Source organism: Geotrypetes seraphini, chromosome 1, assembly GCF_902459505.1.
Source record: "Geotrypetes seraphini chromosome 1, aGeoSer1.1, whole genome shotgun sequence".
NCBI classification, from domain to species: domain Eukaryota; kingdom Metazoa; phylum Chordata; class Amphibia; order Gymnophiona; family Dermophiidae; genus Geotrypetes; species Geotrypetes seraphini.
This window is the reverse complement of record NC_047084.1, coordinates 409,305,866-409,331,104: the sequence shown is the minus strand read 5'-3', so window position 1 is coordinate 409,331,104 and position 25,239 is coordinate 409,305,866. Positions and strand designations below refer to the sequence as shown.

Below are 25,239 nucleotides of genomic sequence, written 5' to 3'. Positions count from 1 at the left end.
CTTGAAGTTCATTGATGAAGATGAAAGTGGTTCAAAAGAGGATTTCATCAATGTGGAAAGGATAACATTAAAGAACCCAATCAACTGGAAGTGGCTTGATTGGTGGTTGGGTATGAAAAAGGCCTTTCATGAATCTAGAAATTGGAGGATGTGCTGATAATGGCTTTTTATCCAGAGGTGTATGAAAAGCTATAATACAACTGAGGAGTCGTGAGGATGAGATGTCAATAATTCAGCCACGGGTGCACAGTTCAAGGTATGCTTTATTGGTAGTAGAACTCGTTTAGAACGAGCAGAGTGACCATTAGCATTGCTTTGGACACCAGTTTTTCGTCTCTGCTCATTCTAAACATTTACCTGCGCCTAATGCACTATTCATGTAACATAATAACATAGTAGATGACGGCAGATAAAGACACGAATGGTCCATCCAGTCTGCCCAACCCGGTACTGTGCTTGGGTTCCAACTGCCGAAATCTCCGTCAAAACCTACTCCAGCCCATCTACACCCTCCTAGTCATTGAAGCCCTCTCCAGCCCATCCTCCCCCAAACGGCCATATACAGACACAGACTGTACAAGTCTGCCCAGTACTGGCTTTAGTTCAATATTTAATATTATTTTCTGATTTTAGACCATCTGTGTTCATCCCACGCTTCTTTGAACTCAGTCACCGTTTTCCTCTCTACCTTTGAGACTCTTGACAAAGGTATTGATTCCGAAACATTGTCAATGTCGAGTCTTCCCAGTGCTACTACCAATAAAGCGTACTTTAAACTGTATATCCGTGGCTGAATTATTGACATCTCATCCTCACGATCCTCCGTTGTGCTGTGCTTCTGTTGTCATTGAGGCCTTTTTGGGCTCTAGTGAAAAGCTATAATAGCATTGAGATGATCTCTGACTGAAGTTTTGAGACCAGCATTAGAGAGGTGGAGAAGACAGTCCAGAACCGATGGGCATGAACAAGTTATTGGATCTAACAAGTTGAGATTAAACCGGACTGTGAAGCAAGTCCACAAAGCAATAACAGGCTTTCTAAAGGCTTCAATGATGGCTGACACTGATGCAAAAGTTTCTTGCTGTTGAGAGAAAGAGACCACGCTGCGAGAGCTAACAAACATAGACTGGGATAGAGAAAAGAGCCTTTGTTCCTTGTCAGTAATGTTGGGAAGACTTGGAGTGTGATGGGATATTGTACACTGAATTGTAGGAGAAGAGGGAACCATGGCTGATACAGCCACAAAGGTGCTAAGAGAATCACAGTGGCCTGTTTTTGTTATTTTTTGGGGTTTTTTTCAAAATTTTTTATTGAAAAATTGAAAACATACAAACTATATAGCATACCAAAAACTCCAGTACAAACCAAATTGTTGTGACATAACTCTGTGTGACAATGCCAACATATTGCAATAATTAAAACAGTACCAAAAGCTCACCCACCCCACTACCCTCCCCACCCTCCCCTCCAAGGTCCTGGATACAAAATAAAGATGTATACAAAAATAGAAAGCAAAATTTTCAAAACTTAGGAACCAGGAGAAAAAGAAAGAAAAAAAAAAAAATTAGAGATAAAGTAGTCAACCATCCCGCCAAGCCTTCCAATCAATATATGGCTTCCACCGATACAGGAACATACCCAAATTATGACGTTTTATTGCAGTTAATTTGGACATACGAAATACATAATCCAATTATTGACCACTTGTACTTTGGATGGTATCGTTTCCTGACGCCAATGCTAAGCACGCCGCCGTAACCATGCTCGCAAAAATACGGGAAAATTTAGAAGGAACTCCCGGTGGGGTCAAATTCAAAAGTGCACACCCAAAATCTTTAACCATGAGCACTCCACAGATGTCTGATAAAACAGAAAATACCATATTCCAAAAGAGACCCAACCTTTGAACAAGCCCACCAAAAATAGACAAATGTGCCTAAATCCCCACATCAACGCCAACACTCATCTGGGATAGAAGGATTAATCTTATGAAGTCTTTCAGGAGTATAATATTATCGATACAAAATTCTGCACCCATTTTCCACCATATTACTTGCAATAGACGGCTTAAGGAGAGAACGCAGTGTAAATTTCCACTGCTCTGCTGTTAAAGTTCAGTCCAATAACATCTCCCAGGTAAATGTTTAGAATGAGCAGAGACGAAAAACTGGTGTCCAAAGCAATGCTAATGGTCACTCTGCTCGTTCTAAACGAGTTCTACTACCAATAAAGCATACCTTGAACTGTGTACCCGTGGCTGAATTATTGACATCTCATCCTCACGACTCCTCCGTTGTATTATAGCTTTTCATACATCTCCCAATAAGCAAAATATTGCTCTGGGGGTTTATCATGCATAAGAAGCAGCCCATATAGTCTATAAATACAACCCCTCCCACTAGATGCCTCCCACACCCTATCCCAAGCAGTGGAATCTAAAAGAAGATTTGGCAAAGCCTTTCTCCTATGAAAATCCACCACCTAATTATATTGTAATAAATCCGCCCCCTGCAAGCCATATTTCTCCTGCATTTGTGAGGTCAGGACCAAGGCCTCTTCCACCACAAACTGTCCCAAAGTGACCAACCCCCCTGCTTCCCAGATCTTAAAACGAGAATCAGAACGACATGGTAAAAACCCCTCAGCCACCCTCACAGGGGTTTGGGAAAAATACACCCGTCCCGAAAACCATTTCTCCCGAAATAACATCCATACTCGCAAAATAACCCCCAACACCGGGGTGGCCCTTCTAACAATAGCTCTAAGTCTACCCAAATCATACCATGGGACATAACGCAAAGGTATATCACCCAAAAGCCAAGCATCCATTTGTACCCATGTCTTATGAGACTCCTGTTGCCATGCAATAGATACTTGCAGCTGCGCTGCAATATAATAATAATACAAATTGGGAACCACCATCCCTCCCCTGTCCTGCGGTTGAAATAACATTTTACGGCTAACTCGCGGAGGCCGACATCTCCAAATATATGAAAATATAGTACGATGCAATTGCTCAAAAATATGCCCTAGGCAGGAAAATCGGCAAAGCTGTAAAAAAATAAAGAAGACGAGGCAACACCATCATTTTGATCACATTTACCCTACCTAACCAGGAAACAGAAACTCTCTCCCACCTATCCAAATCCTCCCTCACCTGTTGTAATAAGCGGGGATAATTAGCATCATATAGAGAAGTCAAATCCACCGTAAGATGTATACCCAAATACTTCATCCTCCACTAGGAATACCCGCAATATGAGGACACTCTCGCACCCTCTGCGCAAATGGCTCCATAGCTAATGCAAAGAGGAGGGGAGGCAAAGCGCACCCCTGATGAGTACCTCTAGCAAGCTCAAATTCCGCACAGTAAGCACCATTCACCTTAAGGGATGCCAGAGGTTTAACATACAAGGATTTAGTCCACTCCAGAAATTGACCCGATATTCCCATAGTAGATAGCGTCCGGAACAAAAAAAGACCATGAGACCCTATCAAAGGCCTTCTCAGCGTCAATCCCTAAAATCAAAGCAGGGGCCTTCCGAGCCTGGGCAGAGTTAATAATATGAAACACCCTGCGGAGATTATCAAAAGTCTGTCGACACTGAATAAAGCCCGCCTGATCATCCTGTACCAATACTCCCAGATAGCGTTGCAAACGACAGTGGCCTGTTTTTGGTGAAGTTTGAATAAAGTCTTCCCGATTAGAGGTATTGGAGGGAAAGCATGAAGAAACTTGTCCCACCAGTTGAAGAGGAAAGCATCTGACTCCAGACGACTGGAGTGTAAATTCTGGAACAGAAGACTGGAAGCTTGTGAATGTAGGGGGGAAGCAAAGAGATTCACTTCTGGAGTCCCCCAATCCTTGAATATCTGAATTAAAACAGTTGAGTGACCATTCATGAGGTTATCGTTTATTAATCTTGATACGCCTTTGTTGAAATGCAAATTTATGCAGTTTACAATTAAAAATTAATATAAACTGAAAAAGAACGCCACTAAAAATAGGACAGAAACATACAATTATACAAGGTACATATTGTGACCAGTCAGGCTCCGTGCCTGCCATGGTCCCTGTCATTTCCCTAGTGTCCACCGGAGGAGTGAGAGAAAGATCCAGGTGAGACCCATCTCAGCCAAGGCAGGGCGTGGCTCCCCACATGAAAAGCCAGTAGATTTCTCTAGGCTGTTAGAGAGGTTAGGGAGAAGGCACAGGTATCTCCCCAAGGAAGAGGTTTCAGGCTCAAGTGAGGGTAATGCCTTAGACCTGACAGAAGTGGAGGAATCTGGGTCCACTCCAGAGTTTACAGCGCCAGTCCAGGCTATCAAGCAGCACTAAAGGCAGTGCTTTGTGTTTTGAATTGCTGTTGTTGGGACACTTTTGAATAGGACTGTTTTGCTCCTGCTTATTTTGGTGATGTTTTTCTATCTTTTTGCCTCTATGCTTTTAAGCAAAGGGACAGTATCCTTCACTGTACAAAACAGTGATTAAATTAAGCCAAACGCTAGGCAGGAAACTTAGCCTGTTTGTTCCTCTGATTCACTGTTAACAGAACTCCGTGTGGGGACACTAGCTGTTAGCTGTTACTAGAGCAGCCTGTTGATTGCAGGGAGCCTGCATGCTTCTCAGTAACGTATTGAAAATCTATGAGTTTAAAGCTGCTTTGTTTTCTCTGTTAACTACCATCTCAGTTTTGGATTGAGTTCATCTTTAAGAACCAGTATTTGCTGTCTACTGCCTAAATGCTATAAGGCCTTGCTAAAGAACCTGCTTCACAGAAGGGTAAATTGTGCTGTCTCTTTCTCATGGCTACCTGTGCCAGTAGACCAGTTTTGCTGGCTTATTAATCACTGCCATAACTCCCATTCTGCTGCTCAGGAGCAGAAAGCTGCTTATTTTAGCTACTGTAAAATAGTGAAGCATTTAAATGGAATGATTGTATTCTTTTTCCTGCATAAAGCAGGCCTAACATTAGACTCTGGTGAAGAGGACTGTGTATAATTTGCCTACTAAAGTCCAGAGCTGGCAACAGAGTTTAAGTTTGTTTTGAGGAATCTTTTCTTTTAGTTATGTTTCATGCTTGCATTGAAACCTGTCATGGACCATGATTTTGAGTTTATTGGCCAAATAAAGTTTATATTTTTTTTCCTTACGGCCATTCTGACTAAATAATGTTCTTTGAAAGACCAATGAAAGAGAAATTCTAGGCTGTTGCCTAGGGAATAATGGCCTGAGAGGCTCCCCTAGTTCCAGGGGGACCATGCCAGATTTAAGCAATGTGTCACTACCTGACTGCTCGGTACGCTCTTTGGGGCACAGGTGTGACAGTATGTACAGGAAGATCCCATGACTGCTCTATTTCAGTTTGCCACTGTTGCTTCAGGAAAGCAGCAGCAGCAGAGGGTAGGAGAATGGTGCATAAGGGAGAAAATGGTGGTCCCAACCCCACCAGCTGTGCAGCCTCCTGCCAAAAGGTATGCAGTTATGAAGCTTAGAGGGAACAGTACCCAGGGCCTCAATCCATTGCAAAATATTCAAACTTACCTTACATACATAGAAACATGATAGCAGATAAAGGTCAAATGGCCCATATAGTCTGCCCATCGTATTTCCTTAGATTACTCTGGAGCCTATCACCTCTTAACTTCATCCTATGCCCTTTCAAATGAAAGAGACTCGACTCATGCGCCTTTATGCCACACAGGTTTTAAACATCTCTATCATATCTCCCCTCTCCCACCTTTCCTCCAAAGTATACAGAGTGAGATCTTTATGTCTGTCCTCATTATGACGAAGACCACGCACCATTTTAGTAGCCTTCCTCTGGACAGACTCCATACTTTTTATATCTTTTGAAGGTGTAGTCTCCAGAATTGTACACAATATTCTAAATGAGGTCTCACCAGAGTCTTATACATTAAGGGGCTCATAATCGAAAGAGAAAAACGTCCAAAAACCGGCCTAAGTCGGCACTTGGACGAACATTTCTCAAAAACGTCCAAGTGCCGATAATAAAACTGGGTTTTGGACGTATTTCTAAACGACCTAGGCCTTCATAGTGCTGCTCAATGTCCAAAGCTAAAAGGGGTGTTTTGGGAGGCATGTCGAGGGCTGGAGTTGGGCAGGACGTGGGCCGGCTTAGACTTAGTCGTACAGCATGTATAACCAAAAGTTTAACAACAGAGCCTAGATGGAACTTGGACATTGTGACACCCCCAAAACCCTTTTGTACTGGCTTATAAGTGGCTCCTGCAGCCATAAGGGCTATTGGGGTGGTAGATAAGTGGGTCTAGGGGATTCTGGAGGTGGTTTGGGGGGGCTCACCGTCACCTATAAGGGAGCTGTAGTGAGGAGAAGCCATGGCACCCTTTTTGTGAAGTTCACAGCAGTGCCCTGTAAGGTACCCCACTATTTAGGTGCCATGTCTGGGTGTTCAGTCCATCATTTTGCAGACCCCTTCCACGTCCAACAGGGCTTGTTCTAGGCGTTTTGGACTTGGACGAAAAGTTGGACGGAAATGTGGTATAAAGATGGATGATTTAGCGGCTTGGATGATCAGATCGGCAGGACGTATAATTAGATGATTTTCGAAAGTAAAAAAAAGTTGGACGTCTCTTTCGAAAATGTGTTTTAGGCTCTTTTTAACTTTGGGCAACTTGCGAGATGGACGTAATCGGACTTAAGACGTCCCTTTCGATTATGCCCCTCCAGGGATCATATTGGAAAGATTGTTTAAATTATATGAAAAAAAACAGTAAAATTAGATGGCACTGATCAAGGATGATTTTGTATTATTTCATAGCCTCATCATATATACATACAGTTTAGATCTTAAAAATAAGTTTCTCTTGATTTTAGTTCAGTATCAAACTTTACTGTCCAAGTCTTCCTCAGAGGTTTGAAGGAACATGCAAGACATTCTTACTTGCTGGAAACATCAATGGGTATAAAATAGGGCTGCAGGAAGATCAATAATTTTAATCACAATTAATTGTGCTGTGCGCTGCCAATTATTCATGATTAATACCCACAAAAGTTCCTGAAAGCAAGCATAAACCACTTATCTGTAGTTTCCCCACTGACCCTTCATATCCAGTCTCTGTCTCCCCAGTTCTGTGCATCCAGTTTCTCCCTTCTTGTCCTCAAGCCCTTCACTGGAACTCTCTCTTCCCTCCCCACCCCCTTTCTAAGTTCAGCATCTCTCTCCCTCTTTGTCCCCCAATGCAGCACCTCTCTCCCTCCTTGCCCTGAGTCTAGCACTTCTTATCCTCTCTTTGCCTCCCCCCCACTCATGCATCACCCCTCTCATCCCCTAATACTGTTTTTCACACTAATCACTGCACAACCACTAGGGGGAGACTGGGCAATGGTGGTTAAATCTGATATGGAGCAAGAATGCTTCTAGCCTGGTACAAGGTGCGTCCCCAAAACCTAGAGCCAGAACTGCTTCTGTGCCCTTTAAGACCACTTTCCACACGCTCAGCAAGTCTGTCCCACTTTTTTCCTCTTTTGCCAGCTTTTGTTCCTCTAGACTCCCTGAATATTTTTTACTTTTTCCCAGCTTTTGTTCCTCCTTGAATATTTTATTCATCTTTTTTCAGCTTTAATCCCCCAGCCTCCCCAAATAGTTTCTCTTCTATTTTTCCCAGCTTTTCTGCAATTCGCATCTGCCCTGTCATCCTGGAATATTCTTTCAACAACCCCCCTTCCCAGCCCAACTGAACCCAGCCCCTTCTCAATGGTCCAGCAAATCTCCATTCCCTTTCTAAGGTTCCAGCATATCTCCTTCTGTTTCCTTCTTTCCCTAATAGTCCAACATCTTTCTCCATTCTCATCCCTCTCCTCCCTAATGGTCCAACATGTCTCCATCTCCCTTCCTCGCCAATGGTCCAGAATATCTCTCCCCCTACCATTTTTCCACGCTCCCAATGGGCCAGCATTTGTTCTCCCTCCCTGCATCTCTGCCTCTTGTTCCCTCCCTAGCTAGCAAACTGGCATCTCCCTTGGCTTCTCAAGTCACCCTGAATGTTCCTTTTTAAAAGTTTTATGATTGGAATGTAGCTGGCAACGCTGCAGTGATGTATACCCATTGCTGGCACCCGATCCATAGCCCTTCACCCCGACATCTTCCTGTTTCCACCCAGGTGGAACGGTCAGAGTTAAGACTGTGGGGAGGATGCGAGCAGCCATAAAAAAACTTTTTAAAAAGGTACACCCGGGGGGGGGGGGGGGGGCAGGGAGCTTGAGAGGCCAAGCATTACAAAAAAAAAAAAAAAACCTCTTGCAAAGGTATACCTGGGGATGAGATGAGAATGGGGGGGAAGAGCTTGAGAGGCTAAGGCTGATATTGTTTTTGCTAGGGAGTAGGAGCGGCATCTGTATAGTTGCAATAGCTGAGAAGAGTAGAGTAAAGTAACCCACGGGGTTAAAGTTGAAGGAAAAAAAAGTACCTGACAAGCTGTCAGTATTGGGCTGCGGGAGGAAGGTTCTGCGGTTGGCAGACGGTGGCTAACAGGGTTACTCTGAATTGTCAGGGGAGCTCCAGAGTTGCAGGGCACATCAAGGAAATGGCGCCAGCAGTGTTGAGTGCCTGGTCTCAGCAGCTCGGCACTGGAGGAATGCCAGGTTCATGGTTTGAAAGAAGCAGCGGTGTCGATGTAAGCATGTCCTTGCTGCTGTTGGCTGTCTGACCCAGAAACAGGAAGCTACATCAGAGCTTGAGGTAACTTTCTGGGTCAGGCAGCACACACAAACACACACACAGACCCTGATATCGCAGCTTCTTTCAGAGCCACAGAAGCAGCGAGTCCCGATGCAGGAGCAGCAGATCAGGTAAACACATTAATCGCGATTAATTTTTTAAATCTGTGTTAAAGATTTAGTGCATTAATTGCGTTAACACGCTAAATCTGCAGCCCTAGTAATAAAAATATAGAAAGATCAGGCTGGGCAAAATATGCATCATTTACTAGCATTCCTCAGTGCTCTTTCTGGACAAATATTTGAGCCTCTTTCATCTTACCTATCATAGGCTCCAGCATATCGCCCCAGTTGCAATTGACGGAAGGGTACAAACTTCCTGTCCATATGCTGCTTCAGCCTCAGATGCCCATGCCACAGATAGTTCCCACTCCTTTCGTAGAAGATCACCACATGAATAGCATGAGTAGCCAGCTTGAAGATGTAGTGCAGTGGGATCTCAGTCCCTGAAAGGTCCTCCATTCCCTCCAGGCGTGGGTCTTTTCCCAGGATCTTTAGACAGTGAAATCCTACTTTCTCAGCTGCCCATAGCAAGCTCATCTGCAAGAGAAGCCAATGACTAATCTGAGACGTGTAAAAATATTCAGCAGATGCTACTAGGGAAATCCATTCCATTACACATTCCTAGAAGAGGTGGCAAAAGCCAAATTTAATTGCTGTACAGAAAGGTAATTATAACAACTTTATAAAGATATGGGGGCCATTAGAGAATTATTGTAATGAATGAACATCGTTTTCCTTTCTGATGGATACATGTATTTTGGGAAATTGGATGATTAATATTTTTATTTAATGATTGGATTTTTGTTGTATTATGAAAATTTCATTGAAGAATTGTTGGGTGGGGGGGAAAGGGTTATAATTTCTACTTTAATGGATTATATGTATAAGAATGTCAAGTGCTGTATATTTTATTAGTAATGTAATGTTTTAATATTAATCACTTGTTTGTCAGTTTTAAAATGAATAAAGAATTTTAAAAAAAAAAGCCAAATTTAATCTGATCAATAGTTGTTAATGGACCTGTCCACCAGCAACTTGTCCACACCATTTTTTAAACCAATTATACTACTGTCCTTGATCAGATCCTTTATCAATAATTTTCAGTTTCAGCCCCCATTAATTTTAATTTAAAGAAGTACTTTTTCAATCTGCTATCAATTAATTTCAGGACATATTCTCTGGTCCTAGTACTATCTGAAAATGTGAATAACTATCCCTTATTGCTCTGAAGTGCTGAGGTCAGAACCTGTGTATCAATCAGGTAATGGTGACTTTTTTCTGTGGCATACCCAATTGGATCTAAAGGCACACACTTGGAAAACACCCCTATCCTCTGAATAATTTTGTAATATCCATGAATCTGAACATCTTGCTCATAGATTCTATTTCCAGATCATGTATGGATATGTTAAACAACTACAACATTCACTTCCTTCAATCAGGATAACTGACTACTTGGTTAGTCTCTCTTATCCTTCAACCAGTTACCACATCCTGACTGCTCCAGTCTCATAGTAACATAGGGCTAGATTCAGGAACCTCCGATGAATTCTGCAAACTAAAATATGCAGATAGGGGCGATCGGAGGAACGCCCCCATCTGCATGCCCGGATTGCTCTATAGCGATCCCAGCACATGCGCAGACCATCTCCTACGCTGGACCTCTGGGCCCGGCAGCAATTTTTTTTTTTTTTTTAAACTTTGGAGCCCGTGGTTTCAACCCGCTTAAGCCCATGGGTTAAAACCATGGACCTGCACTGCAGGGAAAGGTGGGAGAGTCGGGGCAGGCAGGCAATCCGGGACAGGCAGGCGATCTGGGGCAGTGGGAAAGTCGGGGCTGCAGGAGGCATTCGGGGCTGCAACTTTTTTAAAAAAAAAATTTTAACTTTGCTTTTTTTAAGAGCATCGGGGCAGAGCAGGCAGGAGAAAAGCATTGGGGCGGCAGGCAGGAGAGATTCGGGGCAGCAGAGAGCAGGGCGTGCAGAGAGCAGGGCTTCGGAGAGTCAAAAAGACATTTTCGACTGGTCCCCAGCAGTCGCTTCTTGGGATGATCGGCCAGCCCAGTCGGTTTGGAAAATTTGGTTGGTGAATCGCGTCTCTGTCTACTTTGCATTCGTTTCTCCTCATTTGCATGCATGGATTCGAAGCGCATCGCAGGAGAGGTTAGTGAATGGGGCCCGAGGGAAATCTGGTCGCAAAGGAGAAACATAGAAACATAGAGTATGACGGCAGAAGAGGGCCGGCAGCCCAACAAGTCTGCCCACTTAAGAACCTCCCTCCTTGGTGCCCCTCTTTCATGCACAACTTTGTAGCCCTCCCACCAGTTCGTCCCATCGACTTTTGAAGTCAGGTACACTACTGGCCTCGACCACCTGGCGTGGAAGTTTATTCCATCGATCAATCACCCGTTCGGTGAAGAAGTATTTCCTGGTGTCACTATGAAATCTTCCCCCCTTAAGTTTTAGCGGATGCCCTCTTGTCGCCGTGGGACCTGTAAGAAAAAAGATTTCTTCCTCCACCTCAATTCGATCCGTGATGTATTTGAATGTCGATTGGTTTGCTTTGTGAATCTAGCCCATAGTAAAGAACAGCAGATAAAGACCTGAATGGTTCATCCAGTCTGCACAACAGTCATACACATTATCAATTCATGACTTAAGAGTTTCTTATGAGAGGCTCCTGAGGATATTTAATCAAAATGCCTTCTAAAAATCCAGATCGACTACATCAACCAGCATCACCTCAGCCATATCAACTTACTAATCTATTAGAATTATTCAGTGGTAAGTCATGACCTCCTGTGTTAAATCCACACATTTTCTTCTCCATTAATCCAGGTTTATCCCTATGCCCTATTTATTTTATTTATTTTTAGTATTTATATATCACTTATAGCCCAAGTGGTTTACGTTCAGGTCCTCAAGCATCTTTCCCTAGCTCTCCCAGTGGGCTCACACTCTATCTAATGTACCTAGGGCAATGGGGGATTAAGTGACTTGCCCAGTGTCACACCATCAGGTTATATAGCTTCCCTAAATTAGCCATTTGGCTATGTACTGGCATAGAGTCCTGATCTGGCTTAACACAACAGTAGCGGCCAGTTCTATATCTCCACAACAATGAAAGCAACAGAGGGAGAGCTGCTTTCAGATACCTAGAACTCCTTAGAGACTTCCTTCTTTTCTTGACCGAGGCAGTTTCTTTGGGCATCCAACTCAGGCAGAACCATGGGACCTGAAGGTATACTGTTTCACTGTGGAATTTTCTCCAATTTTATATCCCCTTCCCAACTCACTTTACTTCAGTTATTGCTATGAACTGGGAGCTATGCACTGGTTCTTCTAGAATTATGCAGTCGAGGGCCTTGAATCCAGTCATGAAGGAATGATCATAATTCCCCTTTCCTCATTCCCTTCTCTAGCTGACGTAGGCAGTGGATGACCTGATGCAGGGACTGAACCAAGGACCAGCAGATCACAGCATCTCTCACACGAACCTGTAGGCTAGAACTCCAACCTTGCTTTCACCCTTGCACTTGCTATCTTATTCCTCTGGGTTCTATAGACAGAATAAAATAATAGAATGCACAATAGCTTGACATTTGTATCACAGTTTCAAGAATCTAGGGATATTACATGATATTGCCAATGACCACAAACACGATAGAAAGAGAAATATGAACGGAATGGAGGCTACTATGCAGCCTTACCTCATGTTTCCAGAACTTCTCCAACACTGCAAAAGTAGTGAAGTCCCGTGGGGCACAGAAATATCTGCATCCTGGACCGATGCTGTCAGGGGAACTTCCAAGCTGCTCTACATTGTCCTGAAGCAAATCCAAGACTGATACATCAATAAGATAAGCAGGCACACTGTGGCTGGCCATTAACCCAAGAAACTTCTTCACAGCACGCTGAATGATGCAAAAAACAAACAAACAAGAAACCTCTAGAATTAGATCAGAACAGCCTTTTGCTCATTTACTTCCCAGAATTTGTTTAATTTGTTAAAAATCTCAACATATTTGGCTATCTACATACAGGCAAAAAGAAATACACATTTAAAAGAAACTGATGCCCTATAAAATAAGCAATAAGACATGTCATGCATAGCAATGTTACTTACCGTAACAGTTGTTATCCAGGGACAGCAGGCAGCTATTCTCACTAGTGGGTGATGTCATCCGACAGAGCCCCGATACGGACATCTTGCAAGCATGTCTTGCTTGAAGAAACTCAGAAGTTTCGAGATGCCCGCACCGCGCATGCGCCAGTGCCTTCCCGCCCGATGTACCGGGCGTGTCTCCTCAGTTCAGGTAGCTAGCCTGAGAAGCCAACCCAGGGGAGGTGGGTGGGACGTGAGAATAGCTGCCTGCTGTCCCTGGATAACAACTGTTACGGTAAGTAACATTGCTTTATCCCAGGACAAACAGGCAGGTATTCTCACTAGTGGGTGACCTCCAAGCTAACCCTAATGGGATGGTGGGAGAGTTGGCAACTTAAGAGAACAAATTTTGTAACACTGTTTGGCCAAACTGTCCATCCCGTCTGGAGAAAGTATCCAGACAGTAATGAGAGGTGAATGTATGAACCGAGGACCAAGTGGCAGCCTTACAAATCTCCTCAATCGGTGTCGATCTGAGGAAGGCTACAGAGGCTGCCATTGCTCTGACCTTATGGGCTGTGACCTTACGGGGAAGGGATAATCCAGCCTGGGCATAGCAGGAAGAGATACAAGCCGCCATCCAGTTAGAGATGGTGCGCTTCGATACAGGTCGTCCCAACTTGTTTGGATCAAAGGAGACGAAAAGTTGAGGAGCAGTTCTGTGTGACTTGGTGCGTTCCAAGTAGAAAGCTAGAGCACGTTTACAGTCCAGAGTGTGCAAAGCAGATTCTCCAGGATGAGAATGAGGCTTTGGAAAGAACACTGGAAGTACGATGGATTGGTTGATGTGAAATTCAGAGACCACTTTAGGCAAGAATTTTGGATGAGTACGAAGGACCACCTTGTCATGATGGAATACAGTGAACGGTGGATCCGCCACTAGGGCCTGAAGCTCACTGACCCGGCGAGCTGACGTGAGGGCCACCAGAAAAACCACCTTCCAGGTGAGATACTTAAGTGGAGCCTTGTTGAGAGGTTCAAATGGAGGCTTCATAAGATGAGACAGGACAACATTGAGATCCCAAACCACAGGAGGAGGTTTGATAGGAGGGTTGACATGAAAAAGTCCCTTCATAAATTTGGAAACCACAGGATGAGCAGACAAAGGTTTCCCCTGCAGAGGCTGATGGAAAGCCGCAATAGCACTCAGGTGGACTCGTATAGAGGTAGACTTGAGACCAGACTGGGACAGGTGTAGAAGATAGTCCAATACAGAAGATAGGGAAGCTCGCTGAGGTTCCGTGGCATTGGAAATACACCAGGAAGAGAATCTAGTCCATTTTTGGGAATAGCATTGTCGAGTAGCAGGCTTCCTGGAAGCCTCCAAGACCTCCCTCACTGCTTGAGAGAACTGGTGAGGAGTTATGTTGAAAGGAACCAAGCTGTCAGGTGGAGAGACTGCAGGTTGGGATGAAGTAGTGAACCTTGATGTTGAGTAAGTAGTGAAGGAAACACTGGAAGAAGTACTGGCTCCCTGCTGCATAGTTGAAGTAGAAGGGAGTACCAAGGTTGTCTGGGCCACCGAGGAGCAATCAGAATCATGGTGGCATGGTCTGATCTCAACTTGACCAGAGTCTTCTGAATGAGAGGGAAGGGAGGAAACGCATATAGGAAGCGATTCCCCCACTCCAGTAGAAAGGCGTCTGCCTCGAGGCGGAGAGGAGTGTAGATCCTGGAGCAAAACTGAGGCAGTTTGAAGTTGTGGGGAGCTGCAAAGAGGTCTATCTGAGGCGTTCCCCACTGAGCAAAGATCTGATGAAGGGGATTGGAATGGAGCGTCCATTCGTGAGGCTGGAGAAGACGACTCAATTTGTCTGCCAGGACGTTGTCTTTCCCCTGAATATAGACAGCTCTGAGGAAGGTGTTGTGGCGAACCGCCCAATCCCAGACTCGAAGAGCTTCCTGACAAAGAGGGGCCGAGCCCGTGCCCCCTTGTTTGTTGACATAATACATGGCGACCTGATTGTCCATGCGAATAAGGACCACCATGTCGTGAAGCAGATGCTGAAAAGCTTGGAGAGCATTGAAGATGGCCCTGAGCTCCAGAAGATTGATTTGATGGAGTCGTTCTGCAGTGGTCCAGAACCCCTGAGTTCGAAGACCATCCAGATGGGCCCCCCAGGCATAGTTCGATGAATCGGTCGTGAGAACTTTCTGGTGGGGAAGAGAGTGAAACAGCAAACCTCTGGATAGATTCGAAGAGGTCATCCACCAGAGAAGAGACTGCCGTAGAGCAGGAGTGACGACAATGTGACGGGACAACGGGTCGGACACCTGAGTCCACTGAGATGCCAGGGTCCATTGAGGAATCCTGAGATGCAGTCTGGCAAAAGGCGTCACATGAACTGTAGAGGCCATATGGCCCAAGAGGACCATCATGTGTCTCGCCGAGATGGACGGGCGAGAAGACACCGACTGGCAGAGTAGAAGGAGAGCATCCATGCGTTGAGGAGGAAGGAATGCTCGAAGTTGAATGGTATCCAGAACAGCCCCGATAAAGGGGAGAGACTGGGTGGGCTGAAGATGTGATTTGGGGATGTTGATCTCGAAGCCCAGACTCTGCAGAAAAGAAATTGTAGTCAAGGTCGCCGAGATGACCTCTGGAGCCGACGGTGCCTTGATGAGCCAGTCGTCGAGGTATGGAAACACCTGGAGACCCATGTTCCGGAGTGCAGCGGCCACCACCACCAGACACTTCGTGAAGACTCTGGGAGACGAGGAAAGGCCGAATGGAAGCACTCGATATTGCAGATGTAGATGTCCCACCCGAAATCTGAGAAACTTGCGGGAGGCCGGGTGTATCGGGATGTGAGTGTAGGCCTCCTTGAGATCCAGAGAGCATAACCAATCGTTCTGCTCGAGTAGGGGGTAGAGAGAAGCAAGGGTCAGCATGCGGAACCGCTCCTTGACCAAATACTTGTTGAGGACTCGAAGGTCCAAAATGGGACGCAGATCGCCCGTCTTCTTCGGAACCAAGAAGTACCGGGAGTAGAACCCCTGGTTTTGCTGATCTACTGGCACCGGCTCGACGGCTCGAAGCCGAAGCAGAGCCTGCGCCTCCTGTAGAAGAAGAGCGGTCTGCGTCGAGTTGGAAGGATACTCTCTTGGCGGGTGGTCCGGGGGGACCCGTTGGAAATGAAGAGAGTATCCCTCTCTTACGATGGTAAGGACCCAGAGGTCCGTGGTGATCGTCTCCCATCGATGACAAAAATGGTGGAGACGACCCCCGATGGGAAAAACGGGAGGAGACAGAACGAAGTCGGTTATGCTCCCTGGAAGAGAGTCAAAAAGGCTGAGTGGCCTTGGGTGCAGCCGGCATCTGAGGCTTTTGTTGGGTCTTCTGTGGAGGCTGCCGCTTCGCAGGCTGTCTCGCCAGGGGAGCCTGTCTCGGTTGATAATGCCTCTGGTAGATTTGAGGCGGTCTGGAGGGACGAGACTGCTGAGGCTTAGGCTTAGGACGCAGAATAGACTGAAAAGACTTCTCGTGGTCCGAAAGCTTTTTAGTAACAGTCTCGATAGACTCATCGAACAGATCAGCTCCCGCACAAGGCACATTAGCCAGTCGGTCTTGGAGGTTCGGATCCATATCAATAGTGCGAAGCCAGGCCAGGCGACGCATGGCGACTGAACAGGCCGCAGCACGTGCCGAGAGCTCGAAGGCATCGTAGGAGGATTGCATCAGCTGCAGCCGCAACTGGGACAGGGTTGCCACCACCTCCTCAAACTGGAAACGAGCCTCAGCATCGATGAAAGGGATGAACTTGCGGAGGACCGGCAAGAAGAAATCCAAATATGAAGAGAAGAAAAAATTGTAATTGAGCACTCGAGTCGCCATCATCGAGTTTTGGTATACTCGTCTACCAAACTTGTCCATCGTTCTCCCCTCCCTGCCCGGAGGCACAGAAGCGTAGACCTGGGAAGGGTGAGAACGCTTGAGAGAAGACTCGACCAGAAGAGACTGATGAGAAAGTTGAGCCCCCTCAAACCCCTTGTGGTGAACGATGCGGTATCGAGCATCCAGTTTACTGGGAACCGCAGGGATAGAATACGGTGTCTCAAAACAGCGCATGAAAGTCTGGTCCAGTAATTTATGCAAGGGAAGCCGAAGAGTCTCCGCCGGAGGGTGAGGCAAATGCATAGTATCCAAATACTCTTTAGAATATTTAGACCCAGTGTCCAAAGTCACATCTAAGTCATCCGCCATCTGTCGGAGAAAAGATGAGAAAGATAATTGGTCTGCCAAGGCCGGCCGCCGAGACGGACTAGACGAAGTGGAAGCCTCCGGGTCCAGGGAGAGGTGAGACCGGCATGGAGAATAGGAGGTAGATGGTTCCTCATACTCTGGTCCCTCCGGTTGGGAAACATCCGACGATGAGTACCCCAAACGCTGCATCTTTTTCTGTGGAGACACCTCCGAATGACGTGAGGAGTGTCGAGACGAGTGTCGAGATCGATGCCCCTCCCGGTGACGGGATGGGGAGCGAGATCTTCTGTGCACCGCACGATCCCCTGAAGCCTCTAAGGAATGGATGGGGCTCGATGCGGTGGATCGCAGAGGTGGTAAGGACGCGGACTCACGCAGCGCCACCCAAGTCTGGTATGGAGTGCGGAAGAACTCTTCCTGCGATGCAGTATGCCCAGGACTCCGATTATCAGGGACCGTCCCAGCGCCCTGTTGTCGTGGAGGTGTGATGGGCTCTAAAGGTGGCATATCAGGAAGGGAAGCCCTCCTGGAGGCTTCCGCCGCCCTCCGCCGATCCCCCTTGTCGAGCAGCGAGATCGAACGGCGAGGGGGAGGGGGAGGGGGCGGACCGCCCCCTGAAACCGGTGCCCGGACGTCACCTTGAATGTTGGCGATAAGCCGGGGACCCATAGTCTGCATAAGCTCGACAAACTGAGCTTCTAGCAGGGATCGAAGCGAAGCCGATATGGAGGGATCCGCACCGAAAGGGGGTCCTCCTGCACGGTCTTCGCGCTCTTTCGCGGCCAAGTGCTTCTGCTTGGTAGCTTTGGGCACCTTGATGACCACGGGAGGGACAGTGGAAGGCGGTACCTGAACCGAGGAGACGGAGGCAGGCGCCGTGGCTGAACTTGAAGCCGCAGCCGGTGTAAACGATGCTGGCTTCACGATGCTGGATGCGGGAGTCGTCGATGCAGGTTTCGAGCGGACCGGCGAAACCTCAGCAGATGTAGAAGCAGACAGATCCTTGGCAGTCTCCATCTTGAACATCGACTCCCAAAGCAAACAACGCCTCTTAAACGAGCGCGCAGTGAGCGTGGAACAAGGCCGGCACGATTTCGGAACGTGGTCCAGACCAAGACACTGCAGGCAGCGTCGATGCGGGTCCGTCAACGAAATCGCACGCTGGCACTTGCTGCACTTTTTAAAACCGGTGATTGGCCGTGACATAGGCCGAAAAATCGACGCTGCAAGGTCGAAAGCGGTAGGCCGCAGCCACAAGGCCGGCCCGGCCGAACCGCCGGAAGAAATAATTTTTTACTTTTTTTTTTTTTTATTTTTTTTAGAGAAAGTAAAAATGAAAGAAATTCAAAGAAATAAACTAAAACGCGGGTAAAGAAGGCAAAGAAAAACTGAAATTCAGTCAGCGCAGATTGAAGATAACTTCTCAGCTCCGCGGAAAGAAAAGAACTGAGGAGACACGCCCGGTACATCGGGCGGGAAGGCACTGGCGCATGCGCGGTGCGGGCATCTCGAAACTTCTGAGTTTCTTCAAGCAAGACATGCTTGCAAGATGTCCGTATCGGGGCTCTGTCGGATGACATCACCCACTAGTGAGAATACCTGCCTGCTTGTCCTGGGATAATGATGTTTCACATGTACACTCCACAACAGTAAGAAGTTGCTCATTTATCAGTCCTACAACATGCCTGAGACACAAAAACCATTAGAAATATGGCTCCTGACTTAGGAACAGGTTTAACAGTCCTGAGTTTTGCCATGCTCCACCTGGAGACTTATAACCTTAAAAGAAACCTAGAACGGCCAGTTCCAAGTTGCAATGGAAAGTAAAAGTAAGACTGGTTTAGCTTAAGCAGAAGAGATAGAGCCAACAATAAGTCAAGTCATGCTCAGCACTGCCTGTCTTTACTGCCATACACAATGCTCTCTTTTCTAGCAGGATGGATACAGATTGAATCTTCAACTATGAAATCACTGCCCTACGATGTGTATCATCCGATCCAAGTGATATAGCACCAGGACCGGATGGTATACATCCCAGGGTACTAAAAGAACTCAACAAAGAAATATGGGGAGACCCGATGATTCACAGTGAAAACAATCCATCGATGAAAATAAAAACATTAGCATTGTACTTTTTTAATTGAATTTTCATGGTTTTATATGTCAGTGTTTAATAAATTATCTCCAGAACATCTGTATCCCCTAAAAGAACTCAAACATGAAATTGCTGACCTGCTGTTAGTGATCTGTAACCTGTTGCTAAAATTGTCTGTAGTACCTGAAGATTGGAGGGTGGCCAATGTTATGCCAATTTTTTAAAAGGACTCAAGGGAAAATCTGGGAAATTACAGACCAGTAAGCCTGGCTTCAGTGCTGGGCAAAATTGTGGAAACAATTGTAAAAAATAAAATTGTGGAACATGTAGGCAAACATGATTAAATGAAATGGAGTTAGCATGGGTTCAGCCAAGGGAGATCTTGCCTCACCAATTTGCTTGACTTCTTTGAAAGAACATATTTTTATATCAATTCTATCTAAAAAAAATGTATATACCACACATTTTAAAGTATCATTGTAATATGAAATGCTGCAGCAGTGGCCATATTGTGGCAGGTGGGGGTGGGGATGGGGGGATGGGAGGAGACAATCCATGTCATACTACTACAGTCCTAGCAACTGAATTCAACTTACCTTCAAAGAGCACAGAGGGACGTTAAAATTACGTTAAAAGACCTCACTTTATTTAAAACCAATCTAAAAACATTTCTCTTCAAAGCTTCTTTTAATCTTTAAAAAGGAATTTTTTTCCTCGATAATTTAAAATAATAAAAGTGAAAAGTCTTTACTCTTTTTATACCCCATCCCTAGTGTTTTTTCCTATCCTTCATAGTTTTCTTCTCTTCCCAGTGGGGAAACAACAATTTTGTAACTTTTATTCCCTTATGTTCTTTCCCAATTATTCCAGTTTTGTCTGTATTGTTAGTTTGTATTGACCCTGTTTCTTTTTGTTTTTTTATTTAATTGTCCTATCCCAATTTAACTGTTATGTAATTCGCTTAGAATTTATTAAGCGAACCATTAAAACCAAATAAACTTGAAACTTGAACATGCTTGTTAAAGCCCAGAGCATGAAGTTTCTCCTCACTCCAATATCCAAAATCTCTATCTTAGCAACACACACACATGCACGGGCTCCACTTACCCACTGTATGCTGTCTTGTGCAGACATTTCACCTTTCAACTTGGAAAATATTGACCCATCCTTTCAAGAGTCAACAGAAAGGAAAAAAAAAGTTATTTAGTCCCAGAAAGCATACTTTTTACATTGAAACTCAACACAAAAAGTAAGAGTGGAAACTCATCTTCTGTATCAGCACCATCCTTTCAGTAACTAGGAGAGGGATTTCAGGCATAACAACAGCTTTACTAAACTGCTTGAAATCCATTTCCAAAAATAAATAAAATAAAAAACTGGTTACTTCTGCATCTAGGAATCAGTATATACCATTTTGTGCTTCCTAGAGCTGTCTGATTCAATTAAAAAACAAACAAACTGATTTGCTTCAATTTTACCAACTGAATTGATTTTTCGATCCGATTCACTTTCTATGATATAGCTTTAGCTGGCGGGTTTACTTTACAGCCTCTTTGTCCACCCCACCACCTTTTGTCCTCTCCAACCCCACACCGGCGCTGTCAAGTATAAACAAAACAAACACACTTAGTTCCAAGTTCGCACTTGCTGTCCAACACCAGCTCTGGCAGAATACACATTTCAAATCTGATGCATTATAATCACAAAATAGAAAATACATTTTATTTATTTTCTACCTTTTAAGTCATGTTGGTCCCAGGCTCTGGTTTCTGTTTGTCTTTTGTTAACTTGCTCACCAGAGTCTTCTGCCCATTTAACATATTCTTCTTTCTCTGTGCTCACCATCCATCTTCCATCTCTGTACCTTCCCTTCTCTCTCCTCCTCCCTGCAGGTCCAGCAGCTTCTCTCCCTTCCTCTCCAGCTCCAGCCCCCAGTCCAGTGTCTGTCTCCCTTCCCTCAAGCATTCCCTCTACTCCAGTGGTCTCAAACTCACGGCCTGGGGGCCACATGCGGCCCGCCAGGTACTATTTGGTGTCCCTCGGTATGTTTATCATAATCACAAAAGTAAAAGAAAAGTTTCTTGATCATATGTCTCTTTAGATATAAATGACAATATTATTATTAAGACTAAGCCAAAAGGAAAGATGTATATATTATAAAAAGTTTTACCTCATGCAAAATTGTCATTTCTTTAATAAGACATTAACTATTTTTTTTCTGAGGCCCTCCAAGTACCTACAAATCCAAAATGTGGCCCTGCAAAGGGTCTGAGTTTGGGACCATGGCTCTACTCCGTGTGGCCAGCATCCTCTCTCTCTTCCCTTTTCTCCAGCCCCCCACCCCACATAGCCAGCACCATCTCTTCCTTTCCTTTCCTCCAGCCCCAACCCACCCCACTTAGCCAGCACCATCTCTCTCTTCTATTCCCTCCAGCCCTACCCCACGTAGAACTGTCCCTTCCATTTCCTCCAGCCCCCACCACCTCACAAAGCCAGCGCCATCTCTCTCTTCCCTTCCCTTCCCTCCAGCCCCACCCCACCTCCACATATCCTGTACTATCTCTCCCTTCCCTTTCCTCCAGCCCCCACCTCACAAAGCCAGCACCATCTCTCTCTTCCCTTCTCTCCAGCCCCACTCCACCCCCACATAGCCTGTACTATCTCTCCCTTCCCTTTCCTCACAAAGCCTCACAAAGCCAGCACCACACAAAGCCAGCACCATCTCTCTCTTCCCTTCCCTCCAGCCCCACTATACCTCATATAGCCAGCACCATCTCTCTCTTCCCTTTCCTTCAGTCTCCCCCCAACACCATATGGTCATCACCCTCTTTTCTCTTCACTCCAGGCCCCCCACCCAATGTGGGCAGCACCCTCTCTTTCTTCCCTTCCTACCAGCTCCAGCCAATCAAATCACCCTCCACCCCATGGGACCAATATACTCTCTCCCTTCCAGCTCCAACCAGGATCCATCGGAAGCAGCAGAGGTGGAGAGCAGCAACCTCCACCCCCTTCGTGGGTCCAAAAATGGCAGTAACTCCCACGGGTCTGATAGCGGTGGTGGCAGAGGAAGCATAGCACCCCCGCACCCACACCCCACTACCTCCTCAGCCCTTGCTGCCATTCTTCAAAGGCCTGCTCTCGGGCTTTCCCTCTACCGGAGTCCTTTCTTCTGAGGTAACTTCCTGTTTCACGATACAGGAAGTTACATCAGAGGGAAGGACGCCAGCAGAGGGAAAGCCCAAGAGCAGGCCTGAATCGGGGCGTCCATTTTTATTCTGGCTCTGGTGGAACCTGAGAGAAATGAAGAGAGTATCCTTCCCTGATGATGGTAAGTACCCAGAGGTCGGATGTAATTGTCATCCATCAATGGTAAAAAAGATGGGGACGACCTCCCATAGGGGGGAAAAGAAGATAGAGTCAGAACAGTGGAGGTTATGCTCAGTTTTAAACAGTCAAAAAGGCTGAGTAGCCTTAGGTGCAGCAAAAGGTTGAGGTTTTTGTTGCTTCTGAGGCTGCTGTTTCTTAAGAGGACGGCGATTATAAGGAGCCTCCTTAGAGCAAAACACCGCTGATAGATAGGAGCAGGGCGTGCAGGTTTGGCAGGAGCTGGCTTTGGCCTAGGTCTGACAATAGAAGCAAAGGGTTTTTCATGGTCAGACAATTACTTGGTGGCTGCCTTGATGGATTCATCGAAGAGATCATTGCCTTCACAAGGAATATTAGCCAAGCGGTCTTGAAGATTAGGGTCCATGTCAATGGTACGAAGCCAGGCAAGGCGACGCATAGCTACAGAGCAAGCAGCTGCTCAGGCAGACAACTCGAAGGCATCATAAGATAACTGGAGGAGATGCAATCGAAGTTGAGATAAAGAAGCAAGGACTTCGTGAAATTCAAAGTGCTTTTGAGTATCCAAATAAGTCAAGAACTTTGGTAATAGAGAAATGAGGAATTCAAAATAAGTAATAAACTGAAAATTATAATTGAGGACTTTAGAGGACATCATGGCATTTTGAAAGATGCGACATCCGAATTTGTCCATCGTTTTCCCTTCCCTTCCAGGAGGAACGGTGGCATAAACCTTGGAAGGATGGGACCTCTTCAAGGAGGACTCGACAAGCAGGGATTGATGAGATAACTGTGAGTTGTCAAACCCTTTGCGATGCACAGTTTTATACCTAAAGTCCAATTTTCCTGGAACAGCTGGTATGGAAAAAGGTGTCTCCATGCATCGACCAAAAGTCTGATTCAAAAGCTTATGAAGAGGAAGCTTAAGTGACTGTGCTGGAGGTTGAGAAAGATGCATGACTTCGAGATACTCCTTAGAATATTTGGAGCCAGTAACTAATTGAAGATCCAAGTCCACAGCCATCTGACGAAGAAAAGATGAGAAAGATAGCTGATCTGCCAATGCTTTGCCCCGAGAAGGACTCGAGGACGTCGAGGCATCCTGGGTCGAAGATGAAGCTTCGGCAAGAAAAAAGGCATCAAAGGATGAGGCAATTGAAACCACGGCATCCTCGAAGTCCGGCATTGGAGACCTCGAACGAGGAGTTGGTGGTCTAGAAGAAGAACTATGCCTGGAAGTATGCCTCGATGAAGGCCTCGATCGTCGATGAGAACTGTGCTTGGAAGCAGATCTCAAAGATCAAGGAGACTTCACCTCGGAGATGGAAGCAGCCGATGCTATCAAAGAATGAATAGGACTGGAGGCTGTAGATTGAAGCTCCAGAGGCTTGATGGAGGAACCTCGATGCACTCCCAAAGACTCTGCTCCTTGCATAGAGTGTGAGGATTCCTGCCGAGGCACTTGCAAAGATTCTGCTCCTTGCTTCACGTGCTTTGATGCCAGATCAGACACTCGCAGAGACTCTGCTCCCTGCAAAGAGTGTGTAATCTCAGACTGAGGCAAAGGAAGCGGCTCGACCTTGCGGGAGTCTGCTGAATGCCCAGGCTGGATAAGAAGAAGAAGCTTCAGTCCCATATTAGTAAGGAACTGAATGAATTGCTTCTCCAACATGGTCTGGAAAGAAACCGGCAAGGATGGATCCACGTCTGAAACCGGACCACCTGCTTTGGCTGGAGGTTCCTTCGAGGCAGTGTGAGTGTGCTTCGATTTGGAAGTCTTAGGCACTTTAATCACTACCACTGGAACTGTCTGCTGAGCTATCTGACCTGAGGAAACAGGGGAAGATACAGCAGAAGTCGTCGAAGAGAGAACCGCTGCAAAGACAAAGGTCTGATGAGGCTCAAGGTGGAAGCAGGAGGAACCTCGGTAGGAGTTAAGTCCGAGATTGCCTTTGAAGTCGAGGGATCAGAAGAAGAATCCATCTCGAAGAGCTTGTCCACCAAAATACAACGACGACTGAAGGCTCGAGGTTGAAGCGTAGCACAGCGCAGGCATGACTTCGGTTGATGTTTCGGCCCAAGGCACTTGAGGTAGCGACGGTGTGGGTCCGTAAGAGAAATCGCACGCTGGCACTTGCTACACTTCTTGAAGCCCGTGATAGGCCGGGACATAGAAGTAAAAATAGCTGCCGCAAGATTGAAGCCCTCGGGCTGCGGCCGAGCAGCCTGTCCCGGCAAACGGACGGAAGATTAAATTATTTTTTTTTTAAACTAGTCTGCTTGTGAGGCGTCCGCATCTGGGCTCCGTCGATGACATCACCCATATGTGAGAATACCTGCCTGCTTGTCCTGGGATAAAAAATAATTTTGAATCTTTTCAGTCAAACTAAAATGGGTGAATCTTTTTTTTTTAACTAATAACAATCTTGCAGTTCCTTGTACTTGTAACACATGGAATGCCTGCTTTTTATAATTTTGTATTAATGAGGTACATACATACTGCACTAATAATGAATGTAAAAATATTTATGCTTAAACAATTTTTATTGATAACATAGTAATACATAATTAAGCACAAACAAACAAAAATTGACCCTTGGTGCTCCACAGAGAAGAAGACACAACCAAAAACAAGAGAACTGTGGAGATGTTCAAGATGCAAGCTTT

The 25,239-nt window shown here is 45.8% G+C and overlaps 1 protein-coding gene across 2 annotated transcripts in view; it reads right to left on the bottom strand.

Annotated features, from left to right (window-relative positions):
• FKTN (fukutin) overlaps nt 1-25,239 on the bottom strand; it is a 72,456-nt gene that overhangs the window by 35,566 nt on the left and 11,651 nt on the right. Inside the window, exons 3-5 of one of the 2 annotated variants that reach the window (XM_033918506.1) lie at nt 20,335-20,394; nt 12,474-12,677; nt 9,024-9,301 (exon numbers count right to left, since the gene is read on the bottom strand). In XM_033918506.1, the coding sequence (XP_033774397.1) occupies nt 9,024-9,301; nt 12,474-12,677; nt 20,335-20,394 (542 nt within the window). The remainder of the gene's footprint in view (nt 1-9,023; nt 9,302-12,473; nt 12,678-20,334; nt 20,395-25,239) is intronic. The other variant, XM_033918515.1, reaches the window with a different exon arrangement.